Genomic DNA, 25,487 nt, shown 5'->3' on the forward strand with positions numbered 1-25,487 from the left:
AAAGAATAGCAAGATTCTAGAATCCTAAAGAGTAACAAGATTCCATTCAGAATCCCAAGTACATAAGTGTTGCCATACTGGGAAAGACCAAAGGTCCATCGAGCCCAGCATCCTGTTTCCAACAGTGGCCAATCCAGGTCACGAATACCCGGCAAGATCCCCAAAATGTACAAAACATTTTATATTGCTTATCCCAGAAATAGTGGATTTCCCCCAAGTCCATTTAATAACGGTCTATGTTTCTTGGGTTGATTTTCCAAATATTCTATTCTACGTAAGGTAAAATTTCTTTCCTTAATTGAGACTTGATTCGGTTTCTCCAGCTTATACAAATTTCCTTCAAGTTGTTTCACTCCAGAAAACTGTTGGGTATTTATTTGCTCTTGAATTAGGACTGCCTCGGACAAATATTCTTATGTTCTTAATTGCTCCTGGGGATGAAGGTTCTATTTCCTCCTATTCTTTTCCCCCAGTATTTCATGACAATCGCACTTTTAAAGATTTTAGTCACCTTTTAATGATCCTGGGAAATATATTTAATCCTCCTACGATTGCATCATCGACCTCTGCTCAGTGACTGTGTCAAATCTCTTTGAATCTAAAACCAACCAAACAGGTATATTTCTGCTTGTTACACCTATTCACAAGCCAGTAAAATATTAAGTAACCCTGTCAGGTGTCTTGTGTGAAATACCCAAGTAGGGAAAAGGTTTATTGCACATGATGACACCATGTTCTAAGTAATGTATTGGTTGTGTTAGACTGCTTTAAAAGTTAATAAATGGAAATAAAATGAAACATAAAAGAAAAGAAGACTATCCAGCTTATAATTGAAAAAGAAAAATGCCTATATTGCGACCCAAATTGGGAGATAGACGTTTATCTCACAAAAACGAATAAAGTGGTATAATCGAAAGCCGAATTTGGACGTTTTCAACTGCACTCCGTCGCGGATGCGGACAAAGTTGATGGGGGCGTGTCGAAGGCGTGGTGAAGGTGGAACTGGGGCGTGGTTATCGGGCGATCAGAGATGGGCGCCTTTCGCCGATAATGGAAAAAAAGTATGCGTTTGTAGCTAGAATTTAGGGCACTTTTCTTGGACCCTGTTTTTTCACGAATAAGGCCCCAAAAAGTGCCCTAAATGACCAGATGACCACTAGAGGGAATCGGGGGATGACCTCCCCCAGTGGTCACAAACCCCCTCCCACCACAAAATATGCCGTTTCACAACTTTTTATTTTCACCCTCAAATGTCATACCCACCTCCCTGGCAGCCGTATGCAGGTCACTGGAGCAGTTATTAGGGGGTGCAGTGGACTTCAGGCAGGTGGACCCAGGCCCATCCCCCCCCCCACCTGTTACACTTGTGCTGGTAAATGGGAGCCCTCCAAACCGCCCCCCAAACCCACTGTACCCACATGTAGGTGCCCCCCTTCACCCCTTAGGGCTATAGTAATGGTGTAGACTTGTGGGCAGTGGGTTTTGAGGGGGATTTGGGGGGCTCAACACCCAAGGGAAGGGTGCTATGCACCTGGGAGCTCTTTTACCTTTTTTTTTGTTTTTGTAAAAGTGCCTCCTAGAGTGCCCGGTTGGTGTCCTGGCATGTGAGGGGGACCAGTGCACTACGACTCCTGGCCCCTCCCACGAACAAATGCCTTGGATTTATTCGTTTTTGAGCTGGGCGCTTTCATTTTCCATTATCACTGAAAAACAAAAACGCCCAGCTCACAAGTTCGGTCCACCCCTTCACGGACCCGTTCTCGGAGATAAACGCCCATGGAGATAGACGTTTTTGTTCAATTATGCCCCTCTATATGTTCTTTTTTTAATTGGACTAACATATTACATTTTTTTTGACTAACTTTTGAAGGCCAGAACCTTCTTCCTTAGTTCTGGACAGTATGAGCAAAAGATGGCGATATCAGAATATAGAAGTTTATGGTTTATAGTTTATTGGAATTTGCTAGACTGTTCCGGCTGCTAAGGCAGGACAGAGAGCTGTACAGGGTAAAAATCATTTTGAAAGAGAAAAGAACCCCCACCCCCACCCCCCGGCGCCGCCCTGCCGCTCCCCACCCACTGCCGCAGTAAATACCTCGGCTGGTGGGGGTCCCCAATCCCTACCAGTTGAAGCCTTGTCCAGTGCCATTCTCCGGTGCCGCCACCACACCGCCTGCCCTGCTCTCTCTTCCCCTCACGTCCTGCACGCTCCTTTTAGTGAAATTGAGCATGCTCATTTCATTTTGCTGCACGTCCGTTTTTGGTCAAAATAAAAAAAAAAAATGGCCTGCGGTAGTGTAGGTGCGTGTTTTGGAAGCACGCTGAATCATTTTCAGCACACCTTAGTAAACAAACCTCCCTAGTTGTCATTCCTACATAGTTTAGAACAAGGGTGTTGCACCACATATACAATATATTCTGTCTTGCCCCATCCTTGGCCATCTTTAAATCTAGACTGAAAGCCCACCTCTTTAACATTGCTTTTGACTAGTAACCACTTGTAACCACTCGCCTCCACCTACCCTCCTCTCTTCCTTCCCGTTCACATTAATTGATTTGATTTGCTTACTTTATTTATTTTTTGTCTATTAGATTGTAAACTCTTTGAGCAGGGACTGTCTTTCTTCTATGTTTGTGCAGCGCTGCGTACGCCTTGTAGCGCTATAGAAATGCTAAATAGTAGTAGTAGTAGTAGGTACCAAAATGTCTCATTGGAAAAATATTAGCTATAAATGGATGCTAGAACACTTTTAATTCAATGGTGACCCCTCATATGCTACATGATAAGCATTTAAAGTGGCCCATGGGTAGGCATGATATTTTTCTTGGGGCCCCTTTTACCAAACTGTGGTAAAAAGGAGCCTGCAGCAAGCTCAAATAAACATGGGGAATTACAAAATAGAACAATTAACGTCCCAGCAGTAGCAGTTATGATCACTTATAATAGAAGTAGGAAAGTACGCCAATTAGATCATAATTCTCTTCATTTTCATTATATCATAACAGTCACTGCTCTATATCAACAAGTGTAAATTATTTTGAATAAACTTCTACATTTGTTGATATAGAGCAGTGACTGTTATGATATAATGAAAATGAAGAGAATTGTGATTTAACTGGAGTACATTCTTACTTATATATCTGAGCCATTTATTAATAGACTCCAAAAAGGGGGAACAATGAACCCAAGATTCTTCAAAGTTGGTCATGTATAGTTTTGTGACTGATGGGGCAAATGTAGCCCCCATTGCAGCTCCATATTTCCCGTCATACATGTGGACAATAAATAAATTTAAAAAAGGGGTAAGATAGCACATAGGAGGTAATATTTATTTTTCTTACAATTATACCCTGTGCTTTCCCACTCATAGCAGGTTCAATGTGGCTTACATATTATATACAGGTACTTATTTGTACCTGGGGCAATGGAGGGTTCAGTAACTTGCCCAGAGTCACAAGGAGCTGCCTGTGCCTGTAGTGGGAATTGAACCTAGTTCCCTAGGACCAAAGTCCACCACTCTAACCACTAGGCCACTCAATGTGACCACATAGGCTTCTGTTTCTGTGAGTCTGACGTCAGACACAGAAACAGAAGCCTGCGTGGCCGCATTGCTGATCTGCAAGGGCAGGCTTCTACATGGAATGTTGTTAGTGGAATAGCAACATTAACATTCCGTGTAGAATCTCAAATAGTAGCAACAGAATCTCAATAGTAGCAACAATCCATCTAGAATCTACTACTACTACTACTTAACATTTCTAGAGCGCTACTAGGGTTACGCAGCGCTGTACAATTTAACAAAGAAGGATGGTCCCTGCTCAGATGAGCTTACAATCTAAAGGACAAAATGTCAAGTTGGTGTAGTCTAGATTTCTGAGTATAGGTGTGGTGGTTAGGTGCCAAAGGTGACATTGAAGAGGTGGGCTTTGAATCTCCAATAGTAGCAACATTCCATGTTGTTGTTACATTTGTACCCTGCGCTTTCCCACTCATGGCAGGCTCAATGCAGTTTACATATTATATACAGGTACTTATGTGTACCTGGGGCAATGGAGGGTTAAGTGACTTGCCCAGAGTCACAAGGCGCTGCCTGTAGTGGGAATCAAACCCAATACCCTAGGACCAAAGTCCACCACTCTAACCACTAGGCCACTCCTCCACATATATATAACAAAAGAAATAAAGAAATTCATATTAAAAAAAAACTGATCAAGTAAAAGAATAAAAGTTAATAATGGAACCAACCAATGAAGCAGATCAAATATCAGTACTATTGTCTACGTACATGGCTGGAAAAGGTACAAAAAGCAAAGGACCCTTATGAAAAAGGTGGAGACCTAGCTTTTCAGGTATGCATTCTGTCAAAAGTACTGCTATTTAATCAGCGTCATTGGTTTTAAGTTGCACTGCAGTCTAATTGCAGTTCCATTATTAACTATTGTTCTCTTAGTTTTCTCTCCATATGGGTTTGATTCCCCAGAGTTTCTTATAGGCAGATCTGTTGTCATTTGATACTTTCTCTTTGTCCATTTTTTTTATTTTTGTCTACACAGGGTCTAGGTTTCTCTGTATTGTACAAATTTTCACTTTCATATTGCAGCCTTCCTGTACAACTTGTGTATACTTTTTTTTCGTCTATAATTATTATTTTATTATTTATTAGGATTTATTTACCACTTTTTTGAAGGAATTCACTCAAGGCGGTGATGCTACTTGATTGATGTACCTAGATCTTCCTGCATTTTTCTTGCTATGCTTATAATAATAATAAAAATCATTTGAAATAAATACATATTAGCCATATTTCCTCCTCCTCATTTATTTATACTTTTGTCATCTACATGCATTGCTTATTGCCCACATATTTGTTTTTATATGAAGAGGTACGGATTATAGAATTAGAGGCCCTTTTACTAAGGTGCATAAGCGTCTATGCGCACCCAACACGCATCAAAAGTTTAGTTACATTTGTACCTCGCGCTTTTCCACTCATGGCAGGCTCAATGCGGCAGGCAATGGAGGGTTAAGTGACTTGCCCAGAGTCACAAGGAGCTGCCTGTACCTGAAGTGGGAATCGAACTCAGTTCCTCAGGACCAAAGTCCACCACCCTAACCACTAGGCCACTCCTCCACTGTTGCTACTATTTGAGATTCCCTATTCCACTAGCAACATTCCATGTAGAAGTCGGCCCTTGCAGATCACCAATGTGGCCGCGCAGGCTTCTGCTTCTGTGAGTCTGACGTCCTGCACGTATGTGCAGGACGTCAGACTCACAGAAACAGAAGCCTGCGCAGCCGCCTTCTACTTGGAATGTTGCTAGTGGAATAGCAACATTCCATGTAGAATCTCCAATAGTATCTATTTTATTTTTGTTACATTTGTACCCTGCGCTTTCCCACTCATGGCAGGCTCAATGCGGCTTATGTGGGGCAATGGAGGGTTACGTGACTTGCCCAGAGTCACAAGGAGCTGCCTGTGCTGGGAATTGAACTCAGTTCCTCAGGACCAAAGTCCACCACCCTAATCACTAGGCCACTCCTCCACTGGGAGTTACCGCCCAACTACCGTGTGGCTCTTACAGTAATTTCATTTTTGGCGTGCATCCGATACGCTTGTCTGAAAAATATTTTTTAATTTTGGGAGCACATATTGCACGCCAAGTGGCATTTGGAACGCGTAGGTCATTACCGTCTGGATTCTTTACTGCTAGGTCAATGGCTAGTGGTAAGGTCCCAGACCCAAAATGGACGCACGGCAATTTTGATTGTGCCGCATGTCCGTTTTTGGAAAAAAAGAGGAATTTTTTGTAGGTGCACTGAAAAATATTTCTGCGTGCGCCCAAAACTACACGTCTACACTACCGCAGGTTCAGCAGCTGACGGGATATAAAAATTGCTGCCGCTGTGTGCCACTCTCTACTGAAACGTGGTGGATGCATATTGTGACAAGGCAAGCCCCAGAGACTCCCCAGTGAAGCAGGTGAGCCCAGAACTATGGGTCCCAGAAGTCCTTGCAAGAATGAGGAGAGTAGCCCTAAAAAGATGGAATGCATTCCCAGTCCCAGCAGGGGGAACAATGGCTTGAGGCAGGGTGAGCCTGTTACTCCCTTCCCTACTAGAGGGCGAGGGAAGGATGAAGCTCAGTTTCCCTGACTTCACCATCAGTATATCATTTCCCCCAGCTGTGAGAAGGAGAGAGCAGATTTCCTGGAGGCTCTTGGTCACCAGGGAGGAGTATGTGGAGGAAGGAAGTAGCCTGCCACTAGAGCTGCCCAAGGGAGAGGAGCCAGCTGCCATGGAGTGGGAGAATTTAAAGGTTGCCCTGCCCAGTACATGAAGGCGGTGGAGGAGACCACACCGGGCATGGTGCTGAGAGGTGGGAGAAACTGCCAACTGTGCTCCTTACAGGGTTCCCTCTGTGCTGTGTAAAAAAGCAGGTGATTTAGGGTATAGATTTGAGGTGCAAAGATTGTCAATGGAGAGTTTTTCTGAACTATGGTGCCCTATGGGAACTGGGCCGGACTCTACTGAACCCTTCTGAAGGGGGGGGGGGGGGGGAACTAAGGCCTAGTAGAGGGCCTGAACTGGATTTGGGACCTGGACTGTACCTTTTCTTTTGAAAATTATCTTATGAGGACTGTACCTTTTTTCTTTTGAGGAATATATTATGATTTTTGGTATGAAATTGCCTTGATAATAAAATACTTTGGCCCGAGTCTCAGTATCAGTAGTATTCTGTCCTGGAACACTGAGAGCCCGCAGGCTTGCCGGCTCCACCCAAGAGGAGGAAGCGGACCCCATTACAATATCAAGGTATAGGGTGAGGTGGCTTGTGGTGGTGGGTGGGTGGGGGGCGGCGGCCCACTGAACAGGTCGGCACATGGCCCCTCAATTGTCAAGACCGGCCCTGCTTAAATGTAACTCACCTTCAGCTACTACTGGAAAAGGTGTGAGCTAAATTCAAATTTAAAAAAATGCTGAAGCAGAGACAGATACACAATGTAAAATGTTAGGTTTATCAATTTCTTTTTCCTTTTTAGTCCTAGTATGGGAGAAAAGATTTGATAAATCAGACCTCAAATGTTGGTTTTTCCCTCTGGACAATATCTGATGCTATAAAAAAATATATCATTGCAGTTTCAGCGAGATGGCAAAGATTTAGATAAAATGGTATCGTGGGCCGCTCAATATCAAGATGCCTTCCCCATCTGGTTTGGAAATTTCACTGCCTTCTTATTCATCGCCCACCCAGAGTATGTGAAGGCTATTTTTTCCAGAGGAGGTAAGGACTGTATTTCATCTTCAGAGATGGAAAACTGTTTTCTGATAGCCTGCTGTAAATATGTAGATAGGAAGCAGCCGTTTGCGCATCTTCCCAAACCCTCAGCCATAGTGGTTGTGGGCAAGGAAGCATGCAGAACAGTATCAAGTAAAGTATAATCCAAGCACTGCCTATGCAAACCTGCTTGTTGGTACCTGATGGGTGGCTAGTGTGAGGCACAGGTGCATAGGCGGTCGCAGGGGCGTATCTGCGTGGGCCCCCGCAGATTTCGCCCTGGACCCCCCTACCACAGACCCTCTCCACCTCCCCCTCCCTCCCACCCGCCACCAACCCGTCGCCGATCTTTGCTGGAGGGGGACCCCAAGCCCCCGCCAGCCGAAGTCCTCTCTTCAGTGCAGGATGCAAGTTGCAACGCTTCCTGTTCTTCTGAGTCTGACGTCCTGCACGTACAACGTGCAGAACGTCAGACTCAGAATTTGGAATTCAGTCTGACGTCCTGCGCGTTGTACGTGCAGGACGTCAGACTCAGAAGAACAGGAAGCATTGCAACTTGCAGCGGCGCAGCCTGCATGGAAGAGAGGACCTCGGCTGGCGGGGGGTTGGGGTCCCCCGCCAGCAAAGGTAAGTGACAGCAGCGGGGGAGGGTTGGTGGCTGCGGGAGGGGGTGGAGAGTGTCATTGGTGGCGAGGGGGGGGGTCTAGCAGTGGTGGTGGGGGGGGGGTCCGGAAATGGCGGGGGGGGGGATCGGTGGCACTGGGGGGGGGGGCTAAAATGTGCCCTCTGGCTCTGGCCCCCCCTACCGCCAGAGTCCAGATACGCCCCTGGGCGGTCGGTGACTCAGTTGTTTGGGGAGGCTAAAGTGGGTGGGGCTAGATGAAGTTATAGGGCGGGGCCAAGATCAGGGTATGGGACAGATGGAACAGAACAGAGTACGTTAAAATTCTTGCAGTGGGGGAAACACCTATGTCAGCAGTAAAAGGATAGTGGAGAACGTTTGAACACTGCTAAGAATGAATCCTTCACTGTGTGGATCATCCAATCAGCTTTCTCCCCAGTACCTCTGTAATATGCACACTGAATACATTCCAGGAATAATATTGTGAACCAAAATAATACAACATATTAAACAGGACAATATTTGCAGTATTCTGGAAATATATACAATTATTTAGCACTGATTTGTAAGTCCTCCAGAGATAGGAAAATACCTACTGTATCTTAATATAACTCTCACTGAGCTACAATTGAAAAAGGCATGAACTAAATCCAAAATCCAGTATCAGGCATTCTGTGAAATAATACAAAACCCAACAAAAATCACTTAGGACCTATAAAGCAATTCTACCATAACACTAACCCTTCAGGAGTCACCGTAAATTGCAGTGGGCAGAATATCATCAATATACCTATTGGAAAACTAAGCATAAGTACATAAGTAATGCCATACTGGGAAAAGATCAAGGGTCCATCGAGCCCAGCATCCTGTCCACGACAGCGGCCAATCCAGGCCAAGGGCACCTGGCAAGCTTAAGAAAATCACATATAACTGATGCAGCCTGGCTGGATTGAAAAAGTAACCTAATACAAAAATAGCAAAAAATTCCAGCCAATATTCATGTGTTGATGCGATGTTAATGGGTAAAAAGGAGAAAAAGCCCTCAGAAACCTTTGGTGAAATACCAGCGGTTTAGTGCGAGGTTATGCAAGGTTTTTATAGTATAACTCACGCAACAGTTCTATCATAGGGCAGAAAAAACTCCAATTTACACGGACCTGTACTTAAGTACAGGTCCGTGTAAATTGGAGTTTTTTCTGCCCTATGATAGAACTGTTGCGTGAGTTATACTATAAAAAACCTTGCATAACCTCGCACTAAACCGCTGGTATTTCACCAAAGGTTTCTGAGGGCTTTTCTCCTTTTTACCCATTAAACATCGCATCAACACATGAATATCACCTGGCAAGCTTCCCAAACGTACAAACATTCTATACGTGTTATTCCTGGAATTTTGGATTTTTCCAAGTCCGTTTAGTAGCGGTTTATGGACTTGTGCTTTAGGAAACCGTCCAACCCCTTTTTAAACTCTGCTAAGCTAACCGCCTTCACCACTTTCTCCGGCAACGAATTCCAGAGTTTAATTACACGTTGGGTGAAGAAAAATTTTCTCCGATTTGTTTTAAATTTACTACACTGTAGTTTCATCGCATGCCCCCTAGTCCTAGTATTTTTGGAAAGCGTGAGCAAGCTGGATTAGTACAGATCAGTCCTAAACAGACACTCAGTGCTAACAGAATACCCAGCCTTTTTCATACATGAACACAAGTAGACCCTCATCAAGTATAGAATAAGTAACCGCAAACTAAAAATAGAAATATGTAGACAAAAATTAAACTGAACCCCAAGAAGCCATACTCTGCATACAGTGCAAAACCAAGAAATAGAAACAGTGACACATCCCTTTGTACCATGGAAAATCTAAAGAGCAGATGTAAATTTCAAAAAACTAACATATTTCAATTGCTACCTGAAAAATTAGCAAATAAAACAAAACCAAAAAATAAGGTGGTATCTTCTTATTCAACTAACATAACATTTTTGGCTAGTTTTCAGAGGCCAAAAACGTCTTCTTTAAGTGAGAACGAGCATACTGTCCTGACCTGGAGAATTAGGTTTTGGTCTCCGAAAGCTAGTCACAACAATGTATTTAATCCAATATAAAGGTGTCACCTTTTATTTATTTATTTTATAACTATTTATTAACTTTTAAAGTGGACTAACATGGCTGCCACATTATTTCATCCTAAATTAAAAATAAAATTCTTTTCCTACCTTTGCTGTCTGCCCATTTAATTTTTCTAATTGTGTTGGTCCTGGTCTCTGGTTACTGCTTCCTTGTTTTCTTTTAACTCTCTTTCCATAGGTCTCCTGTCCAAGTGCCATTTTGTTCTCGTCTTCTGTCTTTTTCACCTCTTCCATAACAACTAACATCAACACTAATCTGTTCCTTTCAGCTTTCTTCCATTTTTTTGTTACCTAGCCATTCAGATTTCATGCATATTATCCTGTCTTCCATCTCCCTCTTTTTTACTGCACCTACCTACAGCTTTTCATCTCTTTTCCTCACTCTGGCTCTCCCATTCTCCTTTCTCTTATTCCTCAGTCTTTCACTAGCTTTTTCCTCTCTCCCACTGCCATTCAGCATCTCCTCTCTCTCTACCTCTGCCATCCAGCATCTCCTCCTTTTCTGTTTCTATCACCTGCCATCCAGCATCTTCTCTCTCTCTCTCTCCCACCACCATCCAGCATTGCATCTCCCCTCTCTACCCCTGCCATCCAGCATCTCCTCCGTTTCTGTTTCTAACACCTGCCATCCAGCATCTTCTCTCTCTCCCACCACCATCCAGCATTACCACTCATCTTTCTCTCCCACCTGCCATCCTGCATCCCCTCTCTTGTCTCTCTCTCTCTTTCTCACTCCCTCCCCCTCCCCCGCCAGCTAGCATCCCTTCTTGCCACCATAAAGTATCTCGTCTGTCTCTTTTTCTTACCCCTACCATCCAGCATTGCCCTTTCTCTCCCCCCATGCAGTATTGCTTCTGCCTCCCTCACCTCCTCTCTGTCTCTCCCTGCAACCTGCATCTCCTCTATGTTTCTCCACGTACTCGTACCCCTATCATCCAGCAGTGCCTGTCTGTCTCTCTCCCCCAGCATGCAGCAATTCCCCTATTTCTATCTCTCTCCCTCCTATGCAGAATTTCCTCTATCCACTGTCTCAGATACTCTCCAGCCCATAGACTCTATTTCTCCCCCTCCCCCACTTTTATCCAGTATTGCACCACACTTTCTCTATCTCCCCCACCCTCACCCATCCAGTCATGCTTCTTTTCTTTTTCCCGCCCCACCTATTCACTGCCACCCTGCATTACAGTTCATTCTAACCTTTTTCTCTTACCTCTGCCTGGCTGTAGAAAGGAATCCTGGGAAGATTTCAGTATTTCTGAAGCAGGACTTTTGGGCACTGCCATTTGAGCCTAGCCGTTTAGGCAGCTATGCACGTTGGCGCTGGACTTTTGGATACCTGGAATGTGGCATCTTAAATTCCTTCTCCTACCCTGCACTGATCTCCAAAGTCCAGGGGAGAACAAGTTTTGTCTGCTCACTGCTGCAGGGTCTTCTGCCACCGGTCCCGCGCTAATAAGCAATGATAGAAGAGCGCGGGACCCGACTGACTCTACTGCGTCGCTAGTGCTTCCTGTGACGGTTCTGCCTCTTCCGATGTAAACTTCCTGGACCGGCATAAGAAACGCTAGCGGCGCTGCAGAGAGCCGGGTCCTGCACTATTCTATCATTATTTATGAGCGCAGCCGCAGGTCCGGTAGCAGCAGTGCAATGGGAGGGAGGCAAACTGTTAAGAACAGGGGTGCATGGAGGAGAGAGGATGTGGGTCCGGCAGGCAGGGAAGGTCGTGGTTCTCGCCAAGCCTCTTATATGGGGCGCCTATGCACAGGTGCATAACCAGATTTCAGTTTGGGAGAGGGGGCTGAGCCCAAAGTGTATGGGGAGGGGGAGCACATTTTGCCCTGCCTACCCACTGTTCTTCGCCCGCTGCTGCAACCCCACATACCTGGGCTGGCAGGGGTCCCCAAGCCCCTCCAGCAGAAGCCTTATTCTAGCGCTGTTTGCTGCCACACTGCCTGCCTTGCTTCCCCCTGTGGCTCACATGCTCGGTTTTAATGAAATTGAGCATTGGCGAAGCCTCACACATGCTCAATTTCACTAAAACCAAGCATGTGAGGGGGAGGGGGAAGCAGGGCAGGCAGCAGACAGTGTTGGCTGAAGACTTCTGCTGGTGGGGCTTGGGGGGCCCAGGCCCCGGAGCTCCCCCCTCATGGCTACAACTCTGTCAAGGCAGCACATCTTTACTTTGAGGAGCCCTATGTAGTCTGCCAAAAGGGTATGGGGCTGCAGGGTGAAGGAGGTTTATGGAGTTGGTCTCCTGCAGCAAGCTGTTAGGAACAGATAGAGAAATGCTTAGAGTAGGCAAATGGTGGCCAGCATCAGTACATGTGGCCCAGAAGCGTAGCGAGGGCAGCTGACACCCAGGGCGGTTCGCCGCTGCGCCCCCCCCCCCGGGTGCAGCACGGCGCACCCCCCTCGGAATGCGAACGCACCCCCCACGGAGCACGCAACCCCCCCCCCCCCGGAGCGCAGTTTACCAAGGGGGCGGCCGGGAGGACCGCTGCGCCCGAGTGCAGTCGCTGGGAGCTGCGTCGGCTCCGTTGGTTCCCCTGCTCTCTCTGCCCGGAACAGGAAGTAACCTGTTCCGGGGCAGAGAGAGCAGTGAACAAGCGGAGCCGACACCCCCTGTTGAAATTCTTTCAACAAATCCCAATAAAATTACATGTCCCAATAAATGTATATACAGAGAAACAAAAATTAGAGAAACAAAAATTGTAGAATTTTTTCTTTTTATTCAACTGCCATTTGGATGACAGAGCTATGCAAGAATATTACATAGGAAGCAAGTACAGGAATAATCTCATCAAATACAGAGATGAAGTTGCCTGTTAAGAAGTTGCTTGCTAATACAATTGTCTCCTTTCTTATATGTACATAATTCTGGCATCATCACACATTCCTTGCATTTCATTTAGCTCGTTACTAGTTTATCTCAAACCTTCTGGCGTCTAACTTTCTCTCCCCTTTTTTTCCCTTCTGCAGTACTATCAGACACCTGTTTCACATTTCTTGCCAACCTCTGTTCTTATTTTCATCTCATGGTCATGCTGTAGACATCCTGTTACTCTACTCCCTTCTTTCTCAGGACTCTCAGCACATTCTTTATAAAGGTTATTATAATGTCAGATTTTCAGTGTCAGCTATTCCAGCTGCACTTCTGGAGTCCATTTTATATTTGTGACTCCATTTTGTCAGTTTTAATATATACAATCCTCCCTTGAACGCTGTATGCAGCGTTCACATATTTAGGCAAACACTATAGTATGTCTAGCATGTTTGAGCTCTATGGGGATATAGTATTTCTCATTACTCCCTTTCTAGAGGCCGTCATAGCTAGCATACAGTTTCTGTCAAGTGTTATTCATGGTTAATCTTTGAATAGATTTTATTACATGCCATTCTTTCCTTTGTCTGTCCATGTCCTGGATATATGTTAACATGTTCCCTATGTGTTATCATAGTAGTATTTGTTATCTTTGTCATCATGTTCCCACATAGTTTCATACAGCATGGGATAAGACAAAGCAACAACAGTATTACAACTATGAAGACTATTACTATTGAAACAAGACCCTTTAACCATGGGCTCAGGGATCCAAACCATCCGGTTATTGAATCCCACCAAGATGTGTCTAAAATTCCCCTATAATCACTCACTTCAATTCTTGCCAGTGAAAGAATGCGCTGCATTGCATTTTTAACAATTATTGATTGATTTCTAATAAGTGAACAACACGATGTATCATTCACTATGCTGCACACTCCTCCAGATTGGGCTAACATAAAGTCAACCGCCATGCGTGTGTGCATTGCATATCTCGCTGTATCATCAATTTCCTCTTGAAGTGCTGTTATAGCTATATCTAATTCATGTGTTACAACATGTAATAGTGATTGTAAGCGTCTGATTGACATACCCATTTCAGCCGCAATGGCAGATCCTGCAAATGGAAGCCATCCAGTGGCTGACAAAGCATCTAAACGTGTCTTAGTCATAGGATAGGTACTGTTAATATAATCTAATGCTAATTGTAAAGCTTGATCATCTCCTGTTAAAGCACTAAAGGAGGTACTAGAAACATCTCTTTTATGTCGTCTCTGACTATTAGAACTATGTGGTGTGTCATTTAATGGAATAATCAAATCAAATAAATTTAGTTGAACAAGAGTGCAGAACTTATAACATGATGGAAGATAGGTGTACAGGATATTATCACATAACAGATAATCTCCCAACCGTAAAGACTGTAGAAAAGTTAGGTTATGATATAAAGCATATGTTTGAGAAAAAGGAAAAATAGGATTATTTAGTGCCTTAAGTGAAGAACACGCAGTAGGCATAGCAGTAATGGCTTGTATAGAAGAGGCATTAAATTGACATAATGAAAAGACAAAAGTCAAATTTGTAAGAGTAAGATTAGTAGAGGTCACATAAGAGGTTGTCAGTGTCCGGTTACAGAACATTTTGTTAGCACAAGCTATAGATGTTGCAGTCTGATTTATGACATAGGATCCTTGTAACACAGTCCAATTTCGAGATTGTATGTCATAAGTATAATTACATAAAACATTAGGCATCATACCCTGAAGTGAACTAGAGTTTATCAGACACCAATAGTTTAGTGCAGGAATGGTATGAGCAAACAAAGAAGGCAGGCGTTGAGCAGTAACATTGGTCCAATATTGTCTGTGTTCATGACCCCGACCCAAATAGCAGGTACCATTACTGAAACAGTTATGGATACCTTGTAACTTAATCATAGAGTAAGGATGAATATGTGCTGGAATGGTAAGTACGGAAGTGACAAGTGGAGTGCACACAATACAGTTAGTCAGATTAAGAGTCTTTGAGGCATGTTGAATTTTCTCAACATATGTATTGAGTCCATAAGTAAGTCCTACCAGCAAATAGATTACAAAAGCCTTCATAATCCTTTTTCACTGGTAATGTTGTTAATCAATGTTCTCTGCTCTCTGGAGGTGCAATAGTGGTCTCTATTTCCTCAGGTAGTCCTAGATCATGAGCCTTACGTATATCAGATAAATGTACCCAAGTGGTATGGTCTGATAATCTTGCTGTTGTATGAGTTAATTCCTTGATCTCAAATGGTCCTACGTAGATAGGATCTTTCCAGGTTTTGTGTGTGAAATTCTTCCGAAGTACTTTCTGACCTACAGAAAAAGATGAACAAAAAGTCATGTTAGGAACTTCTTTAGATTTGGCTATTGCCATATCTCTTGTCAAATTTATTATTGGATTTATTTGTTTCCAATAGTTAGTCACTCCTTCATTATCGTTATTAATTTCTTCGACAGGTACCCCTCTAGGGTCTCGTCCTGTATGCAACTGGAAGGGTGAAATCTGTAGCTTTGTGCTAGGATGGGATCTTAATTGAAATATCGCCAATGGTAACACATCCATCCATGTATATTTCTTTTCCTTTCCTGCTAGTGCTTGCAAGAGCACACGTAATCTAGTCTTTAAAAGACCATTGTATCGTTCTACTAGGCCATTGGAAGTGGGCCTATGCACTGCCACCCTTCGGTGCAGTATCCCACACAATTCAGTCATATCTTTGACCAAAGCGTTGACAAAATGAGTACCATTATCTGTAACAAGTTTCTGAGGACAGCCATGTGCTGGCAATATTCTCTGCAAAAAAGTTTCAATTACTACTTGTGCATTTTCCTTTTTACAGGGGAACGCTTCTACCCATTTTGTAAAAGCGTCCACCCAGACCAAGAGATACCTTTTACCTTTTACCGGTATTACCATATCTGTGAAATCCACATGCCATTCTACTCCGGGTCCCGTTGGAATTGGAATGGATCCGGGAGAAATAACTGGTCCCCTGTGTACTATATTTTTGGAACAAACTAAACAATTTAGTACAACTCTTGTGGCATAAGAAAGCATATTAGGATGCCAAAATGAAGTTTCCATTGCTTTACTCATGTCAGAAGCAGACAAATGTAATGTGACATGCCAATTATAAAAGTTATTAATTAATTCTGAGGTACACATGCATATTTTTCCACTAGGATATATCCATTTACTTTTGTCAGGGTGTGTTGTACAATCCAAATTCTGCCATTTCAATTTTTCAATTTCAGTTGGTTTTTCTCGGGGTTGTGAGACATCTGGTGGATATGGTGTCTCAGTACACTGTATATGAGCACGGGTAATTATCATGGTAGAAAGTACCTCTTTAGCTGCCTTATCAGCTAAATCATTCCCTTTTGCTTCGAATGTCTGTTCTCCTGTATGGGCAGGAACCCAAACAATGGCTGTATGTAATCCTCTTCCTTCTCTATCACTCAAACAGTTTAACAATTGTTCCCATAAACTTTCATGTTTCAGGGGCTTTCCATCTGCTGTCAAAAATCCCCTTCTTTTCCATTTTAACAAATGATATTGCAATGAACTAACTACATATGAACTATCAGTATATATAGTCCCTTTCTTTTCTGTCCCTAATTGTTTCACAGCTTCTAGTACTGCTGTTAGTTCTGCTTCTTGAGCTGTTGTGCCTACTGGTAATCGTTTTTGAATCTTTTTACAAATTTCAGTGTTTCCTTGATTTGATTGAACCTTAAGTGCTGAAAATGAAGCATGCTCGCCTGTTTGTGCTCCATCAGTAAACCAAATGTCTCCTTTTCCTTCAAGAGGTTCAAATATAAGTAACCGAAAAACTGGAATATCCTTTAACCCATCTAGATGTTCCTGAGTCTCTTGTTCTAATTTAAATAATGCATCCATTCGTTTAGTATTTTCTTTAGTCAATGGCTGGGTACGAACATCTTGTCCTATTAATATGGCCTGATATTTTCCAAATCTCGTACTAGTTAATGCTATCTGGCTAGTAGACAGCAAGTTGTGGACTGTATGGTCAGAATGAATAATGATAGGACCGAAAGGCATAACTGCTCTCCATTTCTCAACGGCCGCAACTGCGCCTACCAGGAAACGAGGAATGTTCTCCATTCCCCTTTCTACTGGACTAAAGGTTCCTGATAAAAATGATACAGGTGACACAAAGGTGTCTTGTTGATTTACCATTGCTGCCCAAGTAGTGCCCATATCTTTAATCCATAAATGTATCTCTTCTTTGGGGTCTACTGTGGTTAATGGATTATATGATACTAAATGTTTTACTAACAATTGTATAATAATAATATCACTCTGGGTAAGCTGAATATGAGTCTTATGCGGTGTGCCAGCCGGTACACGCAAGTGTCGATATAGTGGGCTAACTAATTGAGAATAATTAGGGATCCATTGTCTACAATAATTAAGAGAACCCAGCAATCCTCTCAATTGTGTAAGTGTCTTTGGCAATGGGGATTTCAAAATTTCTGTCAGCGCTTCTCGTGTTATAACCTTAGCTTTACTTGAAACTGTTTGCCCTAGGAAGGTAACTTCTTCCCTGCACACAAAGCACTTATTTCGATTACACTTATAACCCTTTGATAGCAATTGATAAAACAGCGCCACTGTCCATGAAAGACATTCCTCCCTTGTGGATGCAGATAATAAAATATCATCCACATACACGAACAGAGACACAGTGTCAGGCAACAATTGTTTAAATGATTTCAAGTCTTCTGTTATCTGCTTAAAGAAAACAGATGGACTTTCGGTATATCCCTGTGGCATTCTTGTCCAACGATACGCTTTATTGTCTAAGGTAAATGAGGTTAAATCTCGTGATTCCTCTGCTAAAGGAATGGCAAAGAAAGCATTTGACAAGTCTATAACCGAATTAAATGCATAGATAGGCTGTGATTGTAATAATGTCAAAGGATTTGGACATACTGGAAACTGAGCTTTTACCAAATCATTCAAACCTCGTAAATCATGAACAATTCTTACGTCACCATGTGGTTTAGGAACTGGAAAAAGAGGTGTATTATACGGTGAATTTGATGGTTCTATGATATTATGTTTCAACAATTTATGACCGCCCCACCGCCCCCCCTTCCTATGCCACTGTGCGGCCCCCCTCCTCTATCTAGGGCCAGCAGTGCAAATGTCTACCTAGGATCTTTTGTAAGGGACACCTATGATGGAAACTTCGTTCCAGCCTCCTGTACGGAGCTGGACTGGGGGACCAGCATGCCAGGTTTCCAACAATGCTTATGTCACGGACCATGCAGCCCCATCAACCCCAGCTTTCCCTCAGACCAGATATCTGGTGGCAGCATTGGTATAAGAAAATAGCCAGATTGTTAACCCCCAGGGTACAGATGGCTACAGAGCACAATGATGAAATAGGTGGGCAGTCTGCCTCATACAGTGACCCACAATGCTGTTTCTGTGACCTGCTTTCTGTTTGCATGTCCAAGTAGCTGTAGCTATACTAGGGTGTTAATCTCTTTTATTTATGTAATTAATTAATTTATCCCACATTGCATCAAACAAGATAGACATTCAGTGTGGCTCACATTGCAACACATGTAGAACTGGCAGTCAGTTCTGGATACATAGAGCAAAATAGATACAGGTTCTGATAACAATATAAAATGAAGTCAAGTTGGTGTATAGCACTTTTGTAATACACAAGGTACAATGGTCATTTCATCCTCAAATAGTTCCCCTAATCCCCAGAGGGACACTGATAACTGTAGGACATCAAGACATCAAATATTGCCCTGCCAGGTCCTGGGGGGCAGGTCGACCCCTCAGTTGGTGAGGAGAATGGCCCAGGAATCTGTCTGAGAGACATACGCATGCACCGGCAACATTCCCTGCATGTGTCTCTCAGACAGTTGTCTTTGGCCATCTGCTCACCAACCGAGGGGCCAGTCTGCCCCCAGGACCTGACAGGGCAATATCTGGTCTCATGACTTAGCTGAAGAAAGGCCCCACCCCCACGTGCCCTACAGCCATGATCTGGGAGAAGGGAGTGTTAATGGAGACTGCAATCCTGTGTCTCCCCCCTCAGGGAACTAGGTAGCAACTTCCATAGACCTTACACCTGTGTCAAGTGCTGTGGTGGGCAACCTTAGTTCAGCTATCACAGGCTGTGGCTGGCCCTAAGACATTTTCCGTCACCTAATTTTTGACTACTAGAGGCACAGCGTGATGGTTTGGGGGGGGGGGGGCTCGGGATCCTGAGGGGGGGGTAAACCAGGTTTGAGTCCCACAGGGCCTTCTGCTGCAGGGCCCATTAGATCTCTCTCCATTAGTACATCCCTCTGGTAGAGCACCCAACTTGGGCCTTGAGGGATGTCTCACAGGGAAGCATACCGAACTTTGGAGCAGACAATGGTATATCCAATGTGTGAGTTAGGGAGCATGACAAACCATCCATTTTGGGGGGGCAGCTGATGCCCTGATGGCCCTCTGTGGTCAGTGTACTATCCTCCTTGAACACTCCTTTGTCAGACACGTTTTTGGCATAAGGGTTAGAGCTGTGTGCCCTGAATGCAGGGGACGTAGGTTTGATTCCCACTGTGGGTGTTTGGGTTCCTACTTTATTTCCCTTGCCATAGTGGCTGCAATGTGCTAGGTAGGTGTGTATGACACACTGGGAATTTTTATTGGTCACTGGAGGATGCTGTCCAAAGGGCTCCCCCTCCCCTTCTTTTCCATGTCATCTCATAATTTGGGGATTGGCTGCAACACATTCTAGTAGATATGGGGGCTGTGGGTACCAGTGGTGTTCCTTGCCTGGATGGCACCCGGGGCGGAGCGCCGATGCGCCCCCCCCCCACTAAATTACACCTTCCTCCCCTCCGGCGAAATGACACCCCCCCGGGTGCACGCCGCTGGGGGGGGGTGCCTCGGCGCGCGCCTGCTCCGAGTTCGCTAAACTTCTTCGCTCGTTCGCTGCAGCTCCCTCTGCCCCAGAACAGGAAGTAACCTGTTCCGGGGCAGAGGGAGCTGCAGCGAACGAGCGAAGAAATTTAGCGAACTTGGAGCAGGCGTGCGCCGCGGCGTGCACCCGGGGCGGACCGCCCCCCCCTTGGTACGCCACTGGTGGGTACACTATAACAAGGGTAGCTGCATACTGGGGCCTTGATTGAGGACAGAGCAATTATAGAGGTGCTGTGTCCATGGTACTTATGTCAAGCCCTGAATCGCTCCTTCATGTGCTGGATTAAGGCAGGGCGTTCTCTGCAGATGCGCCTATACTGTCGCTAGATCGACGCAAGATCCCGGTGGATACCGAAGCGTCTGCAAAACCCAAGTTGGTGGACACAGGGTTCAGGTGATGAGCCTTCTTAGAATCACATACATTATTATTTTATACAACATGTGACAGAGCCAAATTGTGTGTGTGGGGGTGGGGGGAGGGCTGAGGGGGTGGGTATGCATTACACAGGCACAGGTGCTGTGAGCTGAGGTGGCCATGGGGACAGAAGATGGCATGGTGGCTTTTCTGTGGAGCATGTGAACTTTCGCAGGGTGGTGAGGTGAGGATGGGCAGTGGGGTGAAGCAGGTGTGCCATTGAGTGGCTCAATGTACTTAAGTGAGCTGCTGCCAACCTTCCCATCAGTATATATACATGGGGTAGGATGCTGGGGGTCCAGATATGTGCAGCCCCTCATTTTAGCATTGTATGGCTAGTGGAGATGGCCCCGTAATTACTTGTCATTGATATTCTGTACATTCTGATATCAGCAATATTTTGTTGTTCTTTCTTATGAAAAATCAATAACACGTATTGCAAGAATAAAGGGACCTCACTGTATGTGACCCTGCCTATGTATGATGCTTGAGCAGTGCTGTGATCCTGGGGGGGGGGGGGGGGCAATGCTTCACACTCACCTTGCCAAGGTGCCTCTGATGGATCTCCATGCCCTCATGGAGACGTTGTGGGGGGGGGGGGGGGGGCAGGTGGTGGTGGTGCTTAAACATTTCTCAAGTACAGGAGGACCAGGAGCTCTGTCTCTGACACACTGGAATTTGACAGCAGTGGTGTAGCCATGGGGGTCTAGGTTCCCCCAAATTGGATTTGAGCCCCCCCCCCCCAAGGTTGACTGGCAGGGGTCCCCACCAGCAGAAGTCTTCCTCCAGTGCTGTTCACCACTGCGCTACCTGCCCTGCTTCCCCACCCCCCACGCGCAAGCTCGATTTTGTTTTTGTTTTTTAGTGAAATTGAGCATGGGCGAGGCTTCGTGCATGATCAATTTTATTAAAACCGAGCATGCACACCACGGGGGGGAAGCAGGGCAAGTGGCAAACAGCACTGGAGCAAGGCTTCTGCTGGCGGGGCTTGTGGACCCCCGCCAGCCCAGGAATTTGGGGTTCTTGTAGGGGGTGGAGAGCAGCAGGGAGCTAGGGCAAAATGTGCCACCTCACCTTGGGATCAAGCCCCCCCCCCCCCCCCCAAAAAAAAACTTTTTGAGGTCTGGCTACACGTCTGCTATGCAGAGACTTGACTTTGTTCACTGTGGAATGTTCCTCCACGTGCAGAGGTATACATGCACGTTTTGCACGTGGAAGGAACATCCTGCCATTACCACGGACGTTTCCTCGACATGGAGACCAGTACTGCCATTGCACATTTTGTGTAGTGTGTTTTCGATCGACGGAAACATTTATGTCCAAACGTCTATGACGTTTGCAGTACGTCCTCTTTCTAAATGTTTTTTTTTCTTGTATTTTTGAATACTGGAAAACGTTTAGTTCTTTCTTCCATTATGGACTTGCATTTTTAGACGTTTCCTGATTAAACGTTTAGTTTGCCATTTGAATGTCATATCGAAAATGCCCCTCTACGTGATTGAATTCCGATATTTATGTGATGACTAGCATAGAATGAAATGCATGTTTCTCTAAAACTCACCTTTTTTTTTTTACATATTGTAAGGAGGTTGGAGGGTCTAAGCAGCTCAGGAGGAGGTATGGGGCCAGACTACATTCCCCACAAGGCCCTGAGAGAAGGGATCGGGGTGGTAGGTCCCAAAATCCGGTATGGCCCCCACGTGGAAGGGAGGGGGAAAAGGACTGGAAAGAGCAGCTGCTATAGCAGGCGAGGGCCAGAAGGGGGAGCAGGGATGACAAAGCTCAATTCCCTTGGGTTAGAAATCAGTACAAGATTCCTTCCACCTGGGAGGGGGAGGAGGTCTCCAACCAACGGCCTAGCAGAGAAGCAGAGTTAATGGAGTGTTTGGAGGAAGGGGAGGCTGGAGAGACCAACACACCAGGTTTGGAGGAATCAGTGGACATGGACTGTAATTGTACTTTGGGGCAGAGTTGCAGGGACTGAAGGCAGCGGGTGGTCAGAGGAGCCAATTAGCTGTGTTGTGGGCGGTGTACTGCCATTCTGCAACCACCCAAGCGGAAAGACTCTTAAAACTGAAACCCAGGCTGTTGAACTGGGGGAGAACTGGGATTTAAAGGGAAGTTTTTTTCTTGTTGCTTTATTTTGGGAAACTGAATGGGACTTTAACCCCCTTGAACTGAGATTTTGTGGAGGAGGGGAAATAAACTGTTTGGAACTAAAAGCTGTGTTGTCTGGAAGGACTTTGTTTGTGGACTGCTAAAGGGAGCCTACCACCCCCTGAAGGTTTGCTACCGGGATTACAGTTATTACAATATGTAATACATAACTCATGCAAGATTTTAAACACTTATAATTATCACGTGTTAGCTTTTTGAATGTATATTTACTCCATCTCTTGTGAGAAATGAAAAAAATATTTGTTTATGTGAAAAATTGATTTTCTCTAATACAATTAATATGGACTTACCAGGATTTGGAAATAAGCCCTTAAATTGCCCCCCCCCCCCCAAGTTATCTAGTAACCAAATAAACACATACCTTGTAGTATCTGTTTAACCATGTACAAAGTTGCCTGTATGTATTGTCCCTGCTATTTATGTAGGCAGCTGAATGTGGCATTTTTCCAAGGTCGTGTAGAGATGGCACTTTGAACTTGGAAAGCAATTTGGAAGTCCAAACTGCTGTCAACATGGTTAAAAGATGAGATGAGAGAGGCTATTATAGGTGGTTGGGAGGCGGGGATAGTGCTGGGCAGACTTATATGGTCTGTGCCCTGAAAATGACAGATACAAATCAAGGTAAGGTATACACAAAAAATGACACATGTGAGTTTATCTTGTTGGGCAGACTGGGTGGACCGTGCAGGTCTTTTTCTGCCGTCATCTGCTATGTTACTATGTAAAAATGAAATCTTAAAAAAAAAAAATAGAAAAGGGAGCCAAATGAAGAAAGCAGGAAACAGCATAAGCACTGGCAAGTTAGAAAAAATAGCATTGGTAAGGACCCAAAAACTTATAACAGAAACTCTCAGGTACATCTGAAGCAAGAAACCTGTGAGGGATAATCAGTAGGACCATTAAATGATTGAGGGGTAAAAGGGGCACTAAGGGAACACAAGACCATAGCAGAGGGCGTCTTTTACTAAGGTGCGCTCACGTTTTTAGCGTGCGTTAAAATTGTGGGTGCGCTAAATGTTAGAGACACCCAAAGGAATACATTGGCGTCTCTAACGTTTAGCGAGCCCACAATTTTAGCGCGCGCTGAGAACGTGAGCGCCCCTTAGTAAAAGACGCCCAGAGTATCATCAATTCTTTGCTTCAGTCTTCATGGAATAAGATGTAAGGCAGATACCCACAGAACTTCAAAAAAAAAGAAAAAGTAGAGGAAGACAGCTCCACACGTTTAAGGAGAATAAATAGTTTTTAATCCAACGAACCATACATCGACCCAACGTGGGTCCTTGTTTCGGCAGAGACACCACTTGCGTCAAGGGTCTAACAAAATGACTCTACAATAAAACAAATAAATATACAATAAATAGCCAAATAAGAGAATGTACTGTGATTATAAACATCAGTGGAAAAACCATACAATGTGAAAAAGACATGCCATGCCAGAAATGATCTTTAAAGGCGACGATTCAGAGGAGCTGAAACAGATGTAAGTGAGCCTGCAAGATATAAAAGGGAAATTGACAGACTAAAAATAGCAAATCACCTGAACTGATGGTCTACATCCCAGAGTTTCACTAAAAGGAACGTGCTGGATGTGAGGGGAAGAGAGAGCAGGGAAGGCAGCGGCACCGGAGACCAGCGTTGGATGAAGTCTTCAGCTGGCGGGGGTAGGGGACCCCCGCCAGTCAAGATGCACAGCGGTGGAAATGGGCGGCGGAGGGGGGTGGTGACCAAAATGTGCCCCCCCCCACCTTCAGCTCTGGCCCCCTCCCACCTCCAGATCTGGCTACGCCTCTGGGTAGCTCCAAATCGGCATATGGTAAGCCCACAGTGGGCCTACCACCAGGGCCGCCGAGAGGGGGGGGGGCAGGGGGGACAAAATTCCCCGGGCCTCCAAGGGGGGCCCGGCGCCGGGGTCAGGCCTCCGGTGCTGCAGTCCCCGCTCACCTGCCTGCCTCCTTGGCTCTGGGCCCCCTGTATTCAGATCTCCTCTCTTCTGGCCTTCCCTCCCTGTGTCCCACCCTCGCGGAAACTGGAACTTATATCAGACAAGGGTGGGACACAGGGAGGGAAGGCCAGAAGAGAGGAGATCTGCGACTGCCGCTTCAAATGCAGGGGGCCCGGAACCATGGAGGTAGGCAGGTGAGACAGGGGACTGCAGCGGCGGGGGGAGTGACAGAGGGTGGCAGTGGTGGGGGGAGTGACAGGGGGTGGCAGTGGTAGGGGGAGTGACGGGGGGTGGCAATGGCGAGGGGGCGGAGGCAGTGTGCCCTTGCCCCGGGCCTGGCCTAGTCTCTTGGCTGCCCTGCCTACCGCCGCTTTGTAAAAGGGATCCTCAATGTCTTCTATCAAATAATAACAGTACAGAGAGGGTTCGAAGTCCAAAACGAAGTCCAAACTACAAGAAGAAGCACCAAGAGCCTTCAGAAACGGGACACAGTTCCTATAATTAGCAAAATCGATATTCAAATATAGACTCGACATGGGCCGTGTTTCGGCCCACAGTGCCTGCGTCAGGGGTCTGCATTAAACACAAATAACTAAAATTAGCACATAAAAATAACTGAATAATATATAAAATGTATATATAATGAAGCAAATAAACATAAGACTATATGTATATATGTTCAGACAAACTTCCAAAAACGAATGGATGGACATTGCTACATACATATTTTACAGAGAGGAAAGCAAATTATATTGAAAACAAACGCAAATTATAAATAAGCTGCCTATTTTAAAACAAACATTACATTATCAAAAAGAAGATGCATTACTAAAAACATAAAAAAAGGGGGAAGGAATAATGTTAACTGATATAAAATGTATATATCTTTGAACATTAAAATGACTACAGTGATGGTCTTAATCCAAGGAAAACTATCACCACATGAAAAGATCTTTAACGGTCATTTTATGAATCAATGGAATAGTGACAGCGCACCAAACACAACTAGGTGAAATGGAGAAACGTTGACCAACCACAATGTATAAAAAAAACTTACCAATAGTGATCTTTTTACAAAAATAAAAGAATATAATAATAGTCAGTCA

The 25,487-nt window shown here is 44.8% G+C and overlaps 1 protein-coding gene across 1 annotated transcript in view; it reads left to right on the forward strand.

Annotated features, from left to right (window-relative positions):
* Window positions 1-25,487, forward strand: part of LOC115471579 (cytochrome P450 4B1-like) — a 131,318-nt gene that overhangs the window by 17,514 nt on the left and 88,317 nt on the right. The window contains exon 2 of the mRNA XM_030205252.1: window positions 7,139-7,283. Coding sequence (XP_030061112.1) covers window positions 7,139-7,283 — 145 coding nt within the window. The remainder of the gene's footprint in view (window positions 1-7,138; window positions 7,284-25,487) is intronic.

This window comes from Microcaecilia unicolor, chromosome 6 (assembly GCF_901765095.1).
Source record: "Microcaecilia unicolor chromosome 6, aMicUni1.1, whole genome shotgun sequence".
Taxonomy (NCBI): domain Eukaryota; kingdom Metazoa; phylum Chordata; class Amphibia; order Gymnophiona; family Siphonopidae; genus Microcaecilia; species Microcaecilia unicolor.